Here is a 16826-nt window from a genome sequence, read left to right as displayed (position 1 = left end):
TCTCAGTGCTGTTGAGTGATAAAATACCTATGATGTCCAGTTAAACTTTGCAGGGTCAGGTGTAAACAACACTGATAAAAACTTGAGTAATTCTATTTTTACCAGTTAGGCAATAGAAGACAAGTGGAAAGTTTTAGTGTTTTTTTTTTTGTTGCTATTTATGGCTCCTTCCACCTTCTTCCTTGCAGGCAATAAGGGCCTGCTCATAAAAGCTTATCAGAATTACTTGGATGATGCCTCCTTTTTTGTTTTCACTCACCCACCCACTTGGAATAAAAGACAAGGCCACGTGAGTTCAGTTGGCACCTTTATTTCCTGAGTTTGATTGGTCAGTTGTTCTGGGTTCATTCACACTCAGCAGCCAAAGCCCGTTTTCTATTTTCTTACGCAGCTCCTTCAAATGTACATGCTGCCATTTTCTTTTATTTCAAAGCACTGAATTATATAGGGGGCCTTGAGTGAGACAGAAGACATTTCAAAACTGGATGAGAGTCTTCATTTTGTGATAAACGTCCTGGTCTGGATCTTGACAGTCTCACACAAGAGAATGATCTTTGGCACTTTTTTCCACTTACAGTAAATTATATTACTAATAAAGACCATCTTCTTTAAGAGATGTGACCAGCACACTTCCTGTATCTTTTAAATATGTGAGTGGCTGAACGTGCTTCCATATAATGACATTTGAAGATTCTTTTGGTTTGACCGTTTTTTTGGACGGACTATTGTTCTAGTCCTTTTCAGTAAATATGGCTCAGGTCCCGGGAGGCTCAGATCTCAGTCACTGCACAGTCTAATGGGGTTATTCCCAATAACCCCCAGCTCATATAGGATGGACAGAGTGGCAAAGAGGATGTAGCAGATGAGCGAAACAATTCCCAACTTCCAGTCCAGCTTCCATCCATTCACATGAACAGCTACGAAAAGGAAGACGATGGAAAGGAGGAGGGTGGAGGAGATGAAGACCAGTCCAGTGCTGTTGACCTCGACGGGGTTGTCGGTGTCCACAAAGGCAGTCTTAATGAACCAAGGCAGGCCCAGACACAGCATGTCAAACACATTGGAGCCCACAATGTTGGACATGGCCATGTCAGCTTTACCTGATGAACAGACAACAGTAAGTTTACAAACTCTTGGTCAAGTTTTTGCGTATTTAAATTCAAATCCCAAATCTGAGAAGGGGAAGCGAATAAGTAATCAATAGATATTGCATTGGTGCCTTTGAACAAGACAGATGGGGCCCCAATGGCTCAGTGCCCACTGGTAGAAGACTAATGTACTGGGCAGCTACCAGATGTGAATGTAGTTGTGAGGATGAATCAGAGTGTTGCTTATAAAGATGAAGGTTGCTCAGCCAATCTACATAGGTAACGGTTCGAAAAATCCCCAAATAACGTTTGTTGATATCTCTGGTTGGCACTTTACTGAGCATTCATGAAACTGCAGTCAGATGAAAGACCAGATCAAACAGTAAAAAAATATCAATTTGATTGATTTGATTTTGGCAATCGTTTACAGTTTGGCTGGTCACCAACTGCCCTAGCCAGGATTTGCTGTTTTGTACTGCCGCTGATTAAATGATGAAATTGATGTTACCTTCTCTGGCCACCATCACACTGGCTATGGTGTCAGGTATACTGGTTCCAGCAGCCAGCAGAGTCAGTCCCATCACTGTATCAGGGATGCCAAGGGTCTCTCCTGTATACACATATAGTACAGAATCAGATTCATCCAGAAACACCAGAGTCAGGGAGCAACTGATCGTGACTATAGTTATAGGGTCATGAACAAATTACCGTTGGGAAAAAAAACCCTTCGTGTAAGTTATCTACCATTGGGACTCAACTACTGACCCACGACTTTAAATGAAGCCCTCCCCTCCTCTCTGTGCTGCACCTATCCAATAATTCTCTTAAGATTCAATCTGACATTGCTGATGTTACTACAGACCAAGACTGCAGGGGAACACATGCTCAAACACAAATGATGCTGTTGACCATTTTCTCCCAAAGGCCTCTGGGACTTAGCTGTACCTGCTCTGTCCCGTGCCTGCCCTTTCATAAGACTCCCAACTCCCTCCTTGTTTTTCCATGTGAGCCTATCTGACGACTACGGGATAATAATCTCATTATACTGCAGTAGGTCTACCACCCGTCACATGATAAAGCTGCCCTTTCAGTCTGATCTTAGGTCAGTTTTGTAGTTTCCTTCTCTGATGCGGATGGGGAGGAAATCTGTCTTTGGACCTGTGCCTGTGGGCTGTTCTGTATGTACACTCACAGCTCACATGACTGTGTTGCCTCGGGGGTGAAGCGGGCCCTAATCCTGCACTGGCTGGATAGGCTAATATCTGCACATGGCCCACTGGAGCTACACTACCCCCCCCCCCCCCCACACACACACACACACACACACACACACACGCCTAACTCTCCAGGACAATGGCATCTCAGGAATTAGCCAGCAGACCAACATGTGATTCTGCTCATTTTTCTCACAAGTTTGAAACACTCATAAGACACAAACGTTCCATAACCTGGTGAGTGACAGGCTGAATTACACATAAAGACAATTAAATTAGGGATAAAACAGTAATAATACAGTTTTTGAGTTAAATGTTGAAACAGTGCTAAAAATAAAGTACACATTTTCTGATTTTCTTAATGTAAATTAATTCATCAAAATAATACACATCAGGATGCTTAGTTAAAATGAGGATTTTACCAACAACGGTGACCATCCACACCAGAATGTATGTGAACGCTGAGATCCAGACAGCGGACATGAGGAAGGTTATCATGAACCACCGCTTCCAGAACCTTCTCCTGCAGTCAGGGATGGTCAGGAAAAGCAGGAGGATGACTGGCAGAGAGAGGACCCAGAAGATCCGCTTCAGGTCGCTCTCCGGCACGGCAAACACACTTTTATGCTCTAGGACACAGACAGGCAGACAAGACAAGCAGGTTATGTGTGGGGGCATATCACATCATCAGGGGTCATGAAGGCCAAACAAGCAAGCAGAGAATCCCCAGCTGGACACATTACACTACATCATGTCCTAAATGCTGGAGAGCTGCAGTGTCCAGTGGGGGAAAGAGTACTAGAATGTCCTACTCAAATAGAAGTAGTTACTTTGCTGACATTTTACTTAAGTACAAGTAAAAGTACTGGCAGCAAATGTAAAATGGACTCAGAGTAAAAGTTACTTTTTAGAAAAGAGAACATTGTTAGATGTGATCTTTCCCATGCAATTCTAAAAGGACAAGAGGACAGAGTTCAAACAATCAATTGGAAAAAATGGAAATTACAAAATAAAGTGCACTAACACAGTAAAGCCAGATTTCTCTTCTTTGCTGACTGACCTTCACTGTGAATGGCTCCACAATCTGGACCAATTTACGATGGTCCAGTTTCTGTTGCTTATGGAGAGCCACAAAATTACAGTACTTGTACTTAAGTAAAAGTAAAACTACTGTCTTTAGAAAAATACTCAGAAAAGTACACAAAAAAGCTACTCAATTACAGTAACATGAGTAAATGTAATTAGTTACATTCCACCCTTGCTAGTGCTGCATACCCACTAAGGTATGAGAGCTGCCGTCTACCTTCAGGAATCTCATTGAGGCCATGCAGGCTAAGAGAGAGGTGGGAGTAACCCGAGTCGTCCTGGAAGATGCCGCTGTCTGTCCTGGAGCGGCTGTGGACCCTCAGACTGGTGTCGTCGTTCCAGCCCATCAGAGGCTGCGTCTCGGCCCGCTCCCCAGAGCCTTTACCCAGACAGGTGCAGCAGGGGCTCAGCTTCCTCAGGACAAACTCACTGATGCGGAGATCAAAACACAGAACCACGATGTAGACGCCGTACACCAGCAGCAGGCAGGCAGCGTCATACCTGCGAACCACACATCCTGTGTAAATGTTCCCAACAAGTGATTTGGTCTGATTTTTTGTTATTCTTTTAAATTCAAAATGACAAAAAATAACATATCAAGTTGCTTTTGATTATTTTTCTTTATCATATATATTTTTATCATACATATTTTTATCTTTATCATAATACAGATAAAGAGGTTTACTCTAGTTGAAGATAATAGAGTGTGTTATTGCGCTATGACCAAAGGAATCAGGAGGATACAGAAATATTCCATAAACACTGTGGGTGCGGAAGCATTTAGTCTGTGCAATTAAGATATGATTTATGAGCCAAATATTGCGCTGAGTCACACTGTAGGTACAGTATGTGTTTTGTTTACAGTGTTCTAGTTTTTGTTCCGTTCCCACAGTCAAGACACACAATACACAGCTGCATCTGACTTGGTCTTTTACAGCTGGCTCAGAAGTAGTGTTGAGGAAAGAGGTCATGTAAGCATATCCCCATGTGCGGTCAGTGCCCACAAATACACACACACACACACACTCACCAGTACACTCTGTTATCAGCGATAATGGCAATAACAGCGGCAACACTGATGCCATATGCCAGGCAGTCCCTGAACAGAGGCCAGCAGGTGAGGCGGGTCGCCTGATAGAGGAAACACAGAAAAAAAAACAGTTTTATGGCTTACAGCTCAAAGAGTGCAATGTACACAATGAGCCTTCCGCTTTGACCTACTAAAGTGGCCGTTGTTATGTGTGGGCAGTTGTTAGTTGGGTAATCTTTCTCAGAATAGTGTGTGTGTGTGTGTCAGTACGTACCGCGGAGGTCAGGAGTCCACATGCAGCACAGATTCCTAGGAGGTTGTAGACTGCTGATCCCACTATGGTGCTGACCCCAATGTCTCCCTTTGTCACAAACACACCTAACACACACACACAACGCATCTGAGCTCTGATGGCAGCAACAGTGACAATGTGAGGAGGATGATGAGGATGATGAGGAAAAAACACACAAGCAAACACTAACAAGGTGCTGAGAGGAAAAACTTCATGAAATTAAAGGTGTCAGTCTCTTCTGGTTGAAGGATGGAGGCAGTGACAGAGATGATGATGATGATGCTGCCACCATCATAGTTCATCATCATTGCTCATTGTAATGAATATACTAATGCATGATTACCCAGAAAGGCTGTGACCAGTTCAGGTGCAGAGCTCCCGGCCGCCATAAACGTAGCTCCGGCTACATCCTGAGAGAGTCCCAGACCTGGGGGGGGGGGGGGGGGGGGGGGGGGGGGCACAAGAAACACAAGAACCAACAAAAAGTCACTACAGAAGTATATTAGTTGAGTATGACATAAGTATAACCAGTGACATTACACACATCCTCTCCTTAAATAAAAGCAGAAACACATGAGAGAAAGTTACCCTGAAATTAAAAATGCTATCATATTAAAACTATTAATTATTTACAACTAAATGTGCTTATGCATGGAAATTCAACAGTACACAATCAATATAATGTCCTCATATTTAAGTATTCTGGAGTTCTGTCTACAAAGCATAACCCTTATGGGTTAAGGGGTTAAGCCAAAGGGGTTGGTGGTAAATCTTTGATAAATGTAGCTGAATAAAAAGTAGGAAATTCTTTTAAAATATTGAGTAACCTCAAATAAAAATACTCAACATAAAGTATCATTGATTCAAAACTGTAATTGAGTAGCATAACCTTTCCACATCTCAATATAACGTCCCTTGTGAAAAAAGCTATAGTAATCCTATAGTATTTGTTAGAAGGATACTATACAAACTATACAAATATCACATCGAAACTATAAGTTCCTGGTATAATATTATAGGAATATTATAGTGGTGCCATAAGAAATAAAAACATCATAAAGCACAATAAGGTCACTATAAACTCACTAGGGAGAACCACACACACAATATAAATCTCCATAGGAATATTATAGAAATGCTATGCTAAGCTGTGATTTTTCATTAGGGGTATGCAAGGATACATAGGTTTGCACAATGATGCCACAACACATACACATACACATACACCCACACCCAAACCCACACACACAATGCCGATAGCTGTTTCATATTTTAGGCTACTTACGCTCACTGATAACTTCCAGGGACGGCAGAAAGTAATCATCACAAACTATTGAAACAGCCAAAAGCATGTAGAAAATGATCATGAAATAGATGACCAGCCCTCCATCCTTCCTCTCCTGCACGGTGAAGAAGCCTTCAGGAAACTCGGAGGACTGCGGTGAGATGCACTCCGTCTCATTCTCTGAAACAGCAGGAGCACAGCTGATAAGTGGCGAAGTCTGTCAGCCCAAATAAGCGGCCTGTTGCTGAAGTACAACATCAATATTGTTTGAACTCTTTATGGTAATTACACGGTGTTTCACGCCAATAAGACATGAGGATTAGCAGAGCAAACACTGTCACAGTTGCTGAGGCACAATTGATTACTCACACTTTGTAACAGAATAACATCCACAGAAAAATGAGCTATAGCATTCCTATTTTTTAGAATGATAATACAAACAAGGATGCTATATACAATATCAAAGCGATGCATTAAAATAAGATACTGCCTAGGTAAAAAATATACTACAAAAGCCCTGTAGTAATATTGTATGGGATTAAAAAATACCATAAAGTAAGATAAATTCACTAGAAACTCACTGTTGAGGAGACTATCACACACACAGTTAGCAATCCTATATTTTTAGAATGATTTACACACAAGGATGCTATATACAATATCAAAGCAAGGCATTAAAATAAGATATTATAGGTAAAAAAAATATACTACGAAAATCCTGCAGCAATATTGTATGGGATCAAAAAATACCATAGTAAGTAAGATAAAGTCACTAGAAACTCACTGTTGAGCACCACACAGACATTAATGTTATCTTACCAAGAGCCCGACGCACCCTGGCAGAGTGGGTTTCCTGTGTTGCCTTTGCAGTGAATGATACAAGATGAACTGTACAATACAAAGTTAATACCAACCCTAGAAAATAAGGTATAAAATCTTTTCTCTTCTTTGTGCGCAGAACTGCAACCTCATTCATGGCCATTTGAGTTAAAATGTTGAAATTAGGAGTTGTTCCAAGGAGTCATGAGACTGTTTCTATACTGTAACAAGCCTGCCAAGCATTGAGTGTGGGTTTTACGCTCCTAGTAAATGCTGCATCTACCACTACACTACGACTACAAGCTGCAAAAGGGAGCTTATTGGGGGGAGAAGGCATCTTTTAAGGTCTGCGCCACCAAGAATGGGGGATCACGAGTTGCAATCATTCCAGTCGGCTTGAACAGACTCCAGCCTGAGGTGCGTTCAGGGATGTAGTGCAGGATAAACCCTCAGAAACACAGTTCAACCACCTTTTTATTTGTGGAATAGAGTTTTGTGGGAGATTTTGACTCACCTGAAGAACTGCATGAATGTATGATACCCAGTATATGAGGATGTTAGTGTTCATAGTGAAACAAGCATATGAGGATGTTAGTGTTCATAGTGAAACTTATATTGACTCATTGAAATGACTGTGTGCGTATCCCCAATTAGTAAAGCATATATAGGGAGGATGCGTTGACACCATTAATTATGGAAAAGGGGGAAGTAGTGGACAGGTGAAAACAATGGTGTATTGAGATGAAGGAAACGTTTAGGAGAAGGATGATAGGAGGTAACCTGCCGCTAAGACCCACAAAAGGTGGAGCGTGAAAAAGAGTATAAAAATGATGCATTGAAGAAACCAAGTCAGTTGCACCATGATCCAGCTCGGCTTACTTGTATCTGCTTTGATTTTTCAAGTAAACCTTTGTCATATTGAACTCTACTGCACTTGTTTGAATTATGTGATAAACGGTATTTGAAACGTGTGGATGAGGACCTGAAGACACCTGGCCCACCTGAAGGTTTTTCACCCACAGTTTACACACCTTTTTCTAGTGACACATATATTTATGACATAAATCTGTATGTATCTTAGTAAGCATATGCTATCAAACTATAGACCCCCAATGGATGGGGTCTTTTACGAGCTTAAATTACTGCTTTTCTGAAATATAGGCTAATTGATGTTTTTTTATACTACTGTGGCTGTGATACCTTCACCAACTGGTAGAGGTCATACAGTTCACCTACCGCTTTATTTACCACTATGCCACTGGGTGCATTATAATGGCTTCAAACACACGGACTCATAAAAAAAAGAGGATGGGGGGATTGTTAAAAATGGAGCAGTACAGCCCTGAGGTAAATGGGTCCCCGTCAGTTTTAACTAAGCCAAACATATTTTTAGCATTTGGCGTACTCAAATGCTTTTGGAAAAGCCTTTCCCTGTATGGGAAAAAATATGTGTTAGAGGGGTAAAGAGGATGGTCACAGGCTTATAGATAGCCTACATTATGTAGAAATATATTTTTCACATAAAACCTGTAGCCCTGCCTTCCATGTAGGTGAAGTGCAACCTGCGAAATGACATATGCCTATTCATAGGATTCTGTTACATCACCACAGGCCATCTTGGTAGGAAAATAACAGGTGATTGTAATAAATTAACAGGTGATTAGAATCAAATGACAAACATGAGCTGTGTGTATTGTAAAGCGCCATATAGGTAGGAAATGCGTGTGACATCATGGGAATACTATGGATAGTGTGAGAGATACAAAAAGGCCTATAGCAATCCTATAATAACGTTTGGAAGGATACTACAGGCTACAGGTATTACAGCAGAAGGAGGGGTGGAGGGGGGTATGGGACTAGTTGGGACATGCCCCAAAAGTTGTTCCCCATCTTCCTTGCAACGGACCAGGGAGAAAAGCGTGTGCGCTCTCTGCACATCATCAAAACATGCGCTCAAGAGAAATAAACCTGTCCGTTCTGACAGCAAAACAGACCTGGAGGAAAATGGTAAGATTGTTTTTATATCGTATTCCTTCATAGGCCTTGCTCTTCGCTCCAGCAACTTAGTTGGCTTTCTTCACTAACAAAAAAATCACTAAAATATCGTACAGGGACGATTGTGTACTCAATAGTAGACTCATTATGACCTTATATCGTAGGCCTTCATGGTATTTTTTATTGCGTATGGTATACTATTCCACTAATATTCCTGTGTTAAAATTTTGCTGTGATATATACTGTAGGCCTACCTGTAAAATGTAGGCTATTAAAGGATTACTAAAGATCTTTTTCGTCACGGCTGACCCTAGAACAGGTAATATGAATGCAACCTATTGAATTAGATTTACAGAAGTTTGCTAAATGATCCAACTGTCATTGCTTACAAACTGCTAGTGGACTTACAAAAAGTCCACTTGGCAAGTTTTGCATTATAGTCGGCAAGATGAAACAAAAAGTAGGCTGCACATACTTTGCAAGTGTTGGCGTTGGGAATCAATAGGCTACATACTGTATAGTTTTATTGCCAACCAAGAGACAGACTTGGGCATATGGCGCCCCTATGTGGTGAAATTGTATGGTCTTTTTACATTAAGCCTATTTACTATAGTGTAATATAGTTAAACGCCATTTTGGCTGAAATTGTGAAGTTTGTAGTTTGACTTGGCTGTGTGTAGCTGTACCTGGACGTTGTAGTTGTTGTTTTTTTTTATTTCATTGTGTTTTTATGTGTGGGAGTTAAATCATCATTAGATATGGTTTGTAGTTACTTGACTTGTGCACAGTAAGGACGGTGTTTGCATTATAAAATTACATGTAAGACATGTAATTTTGAGCTATATGACACCCTGTCTTACAGTAACTGATTCCTGGTAAGTATGCTACAACTCATTATGAAATGCTACTGAAATTCTTCACCTACTTCAGATCTTTGCATTTGCACATTTGTTGAGGATGAAATCATCCATTCATGTAATATTTAGCAATGAATTTCAGGTAGCACTCATTTTCAAGATGGATATAGAATGTTCATAACCCTGTTATATGTTAGTTTTAGTGCAGCAAAGCGACACAGTGTTTTGACCAGAGCCTTAACCAACCAGTAGATGCCAGTGTTTGCGCATGGATCAAAACAGGAAGGCTTACATGATATCTTTATGATGGAACTGTGCGCCCTAATTTCAAAACTAGTGACTTAGGATGACGAGGAAACCTTGAAGTTGATGTTATTAATAGGTTTCACATTGTGGTTTACTTTGGATTTACTTGGATGCGTTGGTTAATAAATTATATTGTAGGCTATTTCAATGGAATTTAAGGACTGTGGCTCCACCATGTTCCCTATTATCAGTAACTGTAGACCGAGAGTAAATATCACACCCTCTAGCTATTTACAGAATCATGCACCATCAAGATTAATTATATAACACCATATTCATAAAGAGGCGTGCATAGTGTGTTTGTTTGTGTGTGTGTGTGTGTGTGTGTGTGTGTGTGTGTGTGTGTGTGTGTGTGTGTGTGTGTGTGTGTGTGTGTGTGCGTGTGTGTCTTGGAGACTTGTCCAGCAAGGTACAATGGGAACTTGGCAAGAAACTTATCGATCTCAGTTGTCATTCTCTCTCTCTCTCTCTCTCTCTCTCTCTCTCTCGTGTGTGTGTAAGTGTGTGTGTGTGTGCACTTTCACTTGTGTGCAAGAAGTTGTCAGCTGTGTGGAAGAAACAGTTCTTTAAAACGATTTGAATCCTATGTGATTTACTCTGATTGGTGGATTCAAGGAAAGCATTTAAAATGTGTCTGTGTGTGTGTGTGTGTGTGTTTGTATGTGTGTGTGTGGTAGAAGCAGAATGCATTCTGCACACCAAGTATTAAGTTTTGGGTTTTGTAGAGCGAATGAATAGTCAACAAGGTAGACTACTAACACAGTTCTTGAATGACATACTGGTTTTCACAACACTGATCTCGGTCACAGGAGGAAGGAGAAACAAGTCCAACTAGAAAAACTGGTTGAGTTTCTCTTCTCATCATGACACATGGAAAAGTCAACAGCTTTTATTAGTTCCACAAGAACTGCTCTTTGTCTTTTTGACCTATGCCCATGAAATTTACCTTATCATCTGCTTATCGGCTTTTTCTTATTGTATGCTGTTCCTTGGCTCTCGACATCAGCACATGTCTGTGTGTTTTGTGTACTTCAACTTGTTACATGCCAGCACCCTGCCCTCTGAGAGGAGTGCTCAGTGTTCAAGGTTCAGGAAGATAACGAGAGGTGAGTGGCTGACGCAGAGCCCGTGTTAGGTTACCGAAAGCTCATATCAGATTACGTTGACAGCAGGTTAGGTGAAACTCTACCTGCATTCAGATCACTGTGAGTCGAACAACCAGGAACTGGAACTAACAAAGGACTACTCCCACAGACTAAAGAAGCTGTAATAGACCGCTTCATGTTGTTGTTTTGAAGAGAAGAGCGTTACCATGGGTAAGAAGACAGAGCACTATCTGTTGTTCCTGGTGTATTTGTCAGGACTTGTTCCCCGTTCGACAGCGATTGTATTCTGGACGGCCTTGGTGGATATAAGTTACTTAAACAGCCAGAATGAGACTGTGAACCGATATTGTGAGTGCGGATTGTATGGCCGCAACTCTCCCCTGGAGGGAGCCTCAGGCGTTGTTGCGCTGCCCAGCTTGGACCCTAAGGGCTGCGTCCAGGACCCTGTCTACAACCGCAGCTCCAGCACCCCACCCTGGATCGCACTGATCAAAAGGGGCAACTGTACCTTCAGCGAGAAGATCAATGCTGCCAAGCGGCAAGGCGCAGCTGGTGTGGTGATATATAATGGGGATGGCAGCGGGAACGTCACCACTCACATGGCACACTCTGATGCCACTGGTATCGTGGCTATCATGATTGGCAACATCCAAGGCATGGAAATCGTCAACTTGGTAAAGAGTGGAATAGAGGTTAAGATGGTTATTGAGGTAGGTAGCCCCCACGGGCCCTGGATGGACACCTACTGGCTCTACTTCCTGTCCATCGCCTTCTTCATTGTGACGGCAGCATCCATTGCCTACTTCGTGTTTATCTCTGCCCATCGTCTCCACAACCTGCGAATGCAGAGGCGCGACGAGAGAAAGCTGAAGTCTGAGGCTAAGAAGGCGATCGGTCGGCTACAAGTGCGCACGATGAAGAAAGAGGATGAGGAAACGGGGTCTGACTCTTACACTTGCGCTGTGTGTATCGACGGCTACAAGGCAGGCGAGGCGGTGACAGTGCTGACATGCGGACACATCTTCCACAAGGTCTGCATCGAGCCCTGGCTGCTGGAGAAGAGGACCTGCCCCATGTGTAAATGTGACATCCTGAAGGCCTTGGGGGTTGAGGGGGAGGAGAAAGAGAGCAATTTGTCGTTGTCACCAACAGAGGTCACTGTGATCACAGTGTCTGGAGGCGAGCCCCTGTATGAGGTTCCACTGACTGACCCACCAACCCCTGACCCAGAGACACACCAGCATCGCTATGACAACAGGGCCTTTGAGGAAGACTCACAGGTTGCTAGAGGATGAACAAGAGCAGCGGCAACGACGACGATCAGCCAGAGCAGAGTCGAATTCCCTGTTTTAAATAGATTCACTTATTTTTCTGTGATAGATTTAAGCTGCCTGGCACAATGGAGTCAAATTACACTGTCCCAAAAGGAGAAACCATGTCCACCTTGCAATGCAGGCATGTTAAAATATAATTTAAAAAGCATTCCAAGGATTTAAATTGCTAATGCACCTTGTGTATATAGTTTCTTGCTTGGATTTCATTACATTTTCATTCTGTCTCGTGGTGCAAGTGTCCTATTATTGGGTGTGTTCATAAATTGGACCTCAGAGGGCCAGAATACATTCTGGCACTAAAATGGAATAGTGGTGAATTGGTGTCACTGCCATAATTCTCATTTGCATGCTTTCAGGATGCCACCCTGTCAGATGAGTCTGAGTGCACACGGAGCAGGGAGTTAGGAAAGGAGAGCAGCAGAGCATTTGAATGTTTGAATTTGTAGCCAAATGTTACCAAACTAAACATCTAAGCTTGTTAGCAAGCTAGCTTCCATTCTTCACAGGGAAAATCACTCTCCCTCACAATTTGCCACAGCCTTTTAAATTCTGAGCAGAATTTATTACTGTAAGTTTGTGACTGACAATAATTTAACAGTTTGAATTTCTGCCTGTTCCAGTGGAATTTTTTTGTGTCAGGTTGGACTTATGAACACACCCATATGAACACACGCTCAACTGGAAATGTGGCATAGCACACATTGCAATGGGAGGACTGAATTACATCATCTAAGGGCTGAGCTTCTTTATAAACATGATCCATAGAAACATGTTTTCCCTAAATATGAAGAGTGATTGGTCAGTGTCATTCGTGGTCCATTGGTAGGCCTACAGCTATGAGCAATGGAAAATCCTAGTAATAGTGCAATAAATTCCATACTGTGCCTGATATATCTACAAAAAGATACCTTGGCTGTTATATAGGGGGCAAATTATCTTTATGTGTTTTGGTTTTTGAATATCAATATGATATTGAGATTGATTTATCAATCCTGAAATTCTATCTGGTTATGAAAAGGTAATGGATTGATTCCTTCCACAAATTGTTATTCTTGAACAAGTCTTCCAGTCTTTTCCCTTGAATTATTTGAAATGTTAAATTTATAAGGTCTACCTCTGAACTCTCACATGTACAAACTTAGTAAAACATTTTTTGCAGTTTAACTTGTCTCTCTTGGTAAATGATGAAGCTAAAGAATTGTTTCAGTTCTTTGTTTGCTGGTGGCAATGTGTCGATTATGGTACTTAATATATTTTTCTATACTGAATCATTTTCTCCACTGTATTTACAGATTCCAGGAGTCTTGAATTGCTCCATAAAAATGAATATCACTTGCTGTATTAAATCACATTGATGCTTATTAGAATACAATAAATCCCTCAAAATGAGGACGACCAAACGTGCATGCGTACTCGTATGAATGGTGTTTGCGTATATTTGTGTGTGTGTGTGATCATGAGTATACATTTGTACATCGAGTAAGCCTAAGTGCATGGCTAAGTAGGGTCTCACAGTAAGAGTAATGGTGCCTAAAGTTCCCAGTGACTGCCGGAGATGAGTGAGACTGTAATTACCTCTGCACAGGAGGGAGCCGATCCTCTCACACCTTGAGCCTGAGCTGGATAATCACCAGCATTCGCATGCTGTAGTAGGGCCAGGCCCAAGCCGGGGAAGGGATATGCAGCTGTGCGGCAATGGAGAGGACAGATGACCCCCACTCCCCCAGGATGGAGCTAATAAAAACCAGGCAACTTATTAGCAGGAAGCAGCACAGCAGACTGACTCGGTTCGCTTTCTGAGCCCTGGACCGTAGAGCTCCCCCCTCCCAAGCCTCTATTCACTGGTGGAAAGAGTTCTAGAGTGTCATACTCAAGCAGAAGTATTGTTACTTTGCTGAGATTTTACTTCAGTAGGAGTAAAAGTACTGGTGTAAAAATCTACTTAAGTAAAAGTAAGAAGCGGCTCTTTTATAATGTACTCGGAGAAAAAAATACTGAGCTACTTTTTTGAAGATGTGATTTTTCCCATGCAGTTCTGAAAGGACGAGAGGACAGAGTTCAAACTAGGTTCTTTTAATTCGAAAATTTGAAAGTGCACAAAGTAAAGCCAGGTTTTTATTTATTAGAAGTAGTCCTATTATTAGTATTATAATTATCATTATTATTTGATTAGATTATTTATTTAGGTATTTATTTATTTTTTCATTTTTTATTTTTATTTATTTATTTTTTATTATTTTCTCCTATGCTATATGCCTAGGTATTACATGGGCATGCATAGGAAGTTATCCGAAGCCAGCCAGGGAAGGGGAAGGGCGTAAGCTAGGGTGGGGAGGGGTGGGGAGGGGAGGGGAGGGTGGGATAAAATGTTAGGTTTCTTTCTTTTTTTTCTCTTGAATTACACTGCCCGCAACAATGTGTTATGGAGATGTGTGGACACATATGAATGTGACACATGCATGTATGTGTATATGATTTATTATCGTCACACCATAAAGAAACAAAATAAAAATTCGATCACAAAAAAAAGTAAAGCCAGGTTACCCTTCTCACTGTGAATGGCTCCATAACTGGCCAGTTTATGTTAGTCCAGTTTCTGATGCTTATGGAGAGCCACAAAATCTGTACTCGTAATAATGGATATGTAATGGATGTGATTTAAAATGTAGCTACAAAAGTACAATACTTCAGCAAAAGTGTACTAGTAGTAGTAAAAGTAAAATTACTCAATTACAGTAACACGAGTAAATGTAATAATTAGTTACTTCCACCCTTGTCTCCACCTATAGCTCAGGCTCTGTCAATCTACCTGATTTGGCCTCTACACCTTTCTCCTGCCACCCTGCTTGAACTTTTTTATCTTGAAAAAAGAACAAGAAAGGAGCGCTTCTTGGATCTGAGGTAATGGAGGTGAAACAGCTGCTCTGTGGTTGGTGGATACAAGACCTAAAAAATATGCTAGGGATATTCCATGTCAGTCAGGTAAGGTACATGGCATGAATTAGTTCCTTTACTTCCTCGTACCTTACGCAACTGGTAAGGAATATCCCTAGTATATTTTTTTCACTTTTTTACATTTGCCCCTGCACCTCTACCTGGCCCACACACACTCACACATACACAGGCTTGACTTTTCCTCGGTTTCAAGGTGCTGTGATAAACCTATCAGTCCTCGGGCTACCGGCCGAGGTAGTGAGACTTGTGACCCACATTAAAATTCCTCTTTATGGCAGGGTGCTAAAAAGAAAAAAAAAATATTAAAGATTGAAAGGCTATCTGAGACGAGGGCCAGGCGTGTTCCAATTAAGCTGCCTATTTTCTCCCATGGTGTTCCCTCTCCCCTCCTAGGGCGATGTGTACTGGATTTGAGGCCAGCGTTGTGAGCTCAGTATTCAGAGGTCAGATGGTTATAGTGGTATCACAGCGAGACAGAGAATCAATACGGAACTAACTGGCCAGCCTGGGAACAACTGGCAAGGCCTGGGTTAGAGGCAGCCTCAGTGGTGGCGCTCCTCTGATTTATTGCAGTTGTTAAAGACAAAATTGAGTCAGAAGGTTTTCATTTAATGGCATACTAGTCGGTGGCTGTACTCTAATACCAGGCTTGACCTTCAGTTCCAGATAGGAATCAAACTCAGTGGAAATAACTAGTGGCCTGTGAGCTTGGCTGCTCTTATACAGTCCGGTCACATTGTAGTACCGCATGGTTTCTACGGCGCAGGGAAAACCTTGGCTGGAGACTGAATAGAAAACAGAAGAAGTAAGTTTGTGGTTATAAAGCAGGAGGGCCTTGCTTCATGATCCATGCTTTATGATGGCGCTCAATGCCACTTCTCACTTTGTCCCAGTGAATGTTATGTGATAGCACTGCAACACCACCTGCTGGAGAAAATTACTAACCGCAGTGAATTTGCATTCTGAATCCCAGAAAGGGTAAAATTGCTTACAAGCCAGTCCCTTCCTCTCTTTCTGGCCTTCATGTACTGGGTCAATTTATTGCTTGAGTGGAAAGTACAGAGTAATAAATTGTACCATAATGAAACTGAGCACTTCTCCGGCCGTTTACTTTAATAGGCCAGTTGAAGAGTTCTACTGGTCTTCTTCATCTTCGGCCCCCTGTAAATCTTTATGGAGACCTCAGCATCACTTAGGCTGTGCTTGTGTGGTGTGCATATATATACATGTATATATATATATATATATATATATATATACATGTATATATATGTGTGTGTGTGCATGTGTGTGTATACTCTGTGCTTGTGTGTGCAGTTTCAGCTCAGAGAAAGCCTTTCTAATTAAATTACAATAGTCGGTCTTGTCTCAGGCTCTCTTGTCCCAGACTCTCTGAGTAATTATCCTAATGAAGGGGGGGGGATTTGATTACAAAGTGCAGCGGGAGAAACAAATGAAT

The 16826-nt window shown here is 41.7% G+C and overlaps 2 protein-coding genes across 2 annotated transcripts; one reads left to right on the top strand and one right to left on the bottom strand.

Moving 5' to 3' along the window:
- Positions 1–438: 438 nt before the first annotated feature.
- slc24a5 (solute carrier family 24 member 5) lies at positions 439–6977 on the bottom strand. The gene is made up of 9 exons (XM_071528966.1): positions 6815–6977; positions 5996–6175; positions 5054–5137; positions 4693–4796; positions 4419–4519; positions 3606–3889; positions 2725–2931; positions 1597–1698; positions 439–1100 (listed from the first exon to the last, which is right to left on the bottom strand). The coding sequence occupies exons 1-9, from the start codon at positions 6975–6977 to the stop codon at positions 778–780; spliced, it is 1548 nt and encodes a 515-aa protein (XP_071385067.1). The 3' UTR covers positions 439–777.
- Positions 6978–10919: 3942 nt separating this feature from the next.
- On the top strand, positions 10920–14693 carry LOC139652025 (E3 ubiquitin-protein ligase RNF128-like). Its single transcript, XM_071528958.1, has one exon. It carries the CDS (start codon positions 11285–11287, stop codon positions 12371–12373), a length of 1089 nt encoding a protein of 362 aa, XP_071385059.1. The 5' UTR covers positions 10920–11284; the 3' UTR covers positions 12374–14693.
- Positions 14694–16826: the final 2133 nt, after the last annotated feature.

This window comes from Centroberyx affinis, unplaced genomic scaffold (genome assembly GCF_046629955.1).
Source record: "Centroberyx affinis isolate AG114_WGS23_722 - 3 ecotype Tasmania unplaced genomic scaffold, CSIRO-AGI_Caff_v1 ptg000122l_1, whole genome shotgun sequence".
NCBI lineage: Eukaryota > Metazoa > Chordata > Actinopteri > Beryciformes > Berycidae > Centroberyx > Centroberyx affinis.
The sequence above is the reverse complement of the archived record's forward strand: the minus strand, read 5'-3'. Positions and strand labels throughout refer to the sequence as shown.

What these genes read in the sequence shown, in the direction of transcription:
- slc24a5 (XM_071528966.1), bottom strand. Translation starts at nt 6,977, where the DNA reads ATGGCCATGAATGAGGTTGCAGTTCTGCGCACAAAGAAGAGAAAAGAT. An exon ending in GTGGACTCCTGACCTCCGCG is followed by an intron (nt 4,520 to 4,692) that starts GTACGTACTGAC and finishes TTCCTCTATCAG; the next exon opens with GCGACCCGCCTCACCTGCTG. An exon ending in CCTCAATGAGATTCCTGAAG is followed by an intron (nt 2,932 to 3,605) that starts GTAGACGGCAGC and finishes TCTGTGTCCTAG; the next exon opens with AGCATAAAAGTGTGTTTGCC.
- LOC139652025 (XM_071528958.1), top strand. Translation starts at nt 11,285, where the DNA reads ATGGGTAAGAAGACAGAGCACTATCTGTTGTTCCTGGTGTATTTGTCA.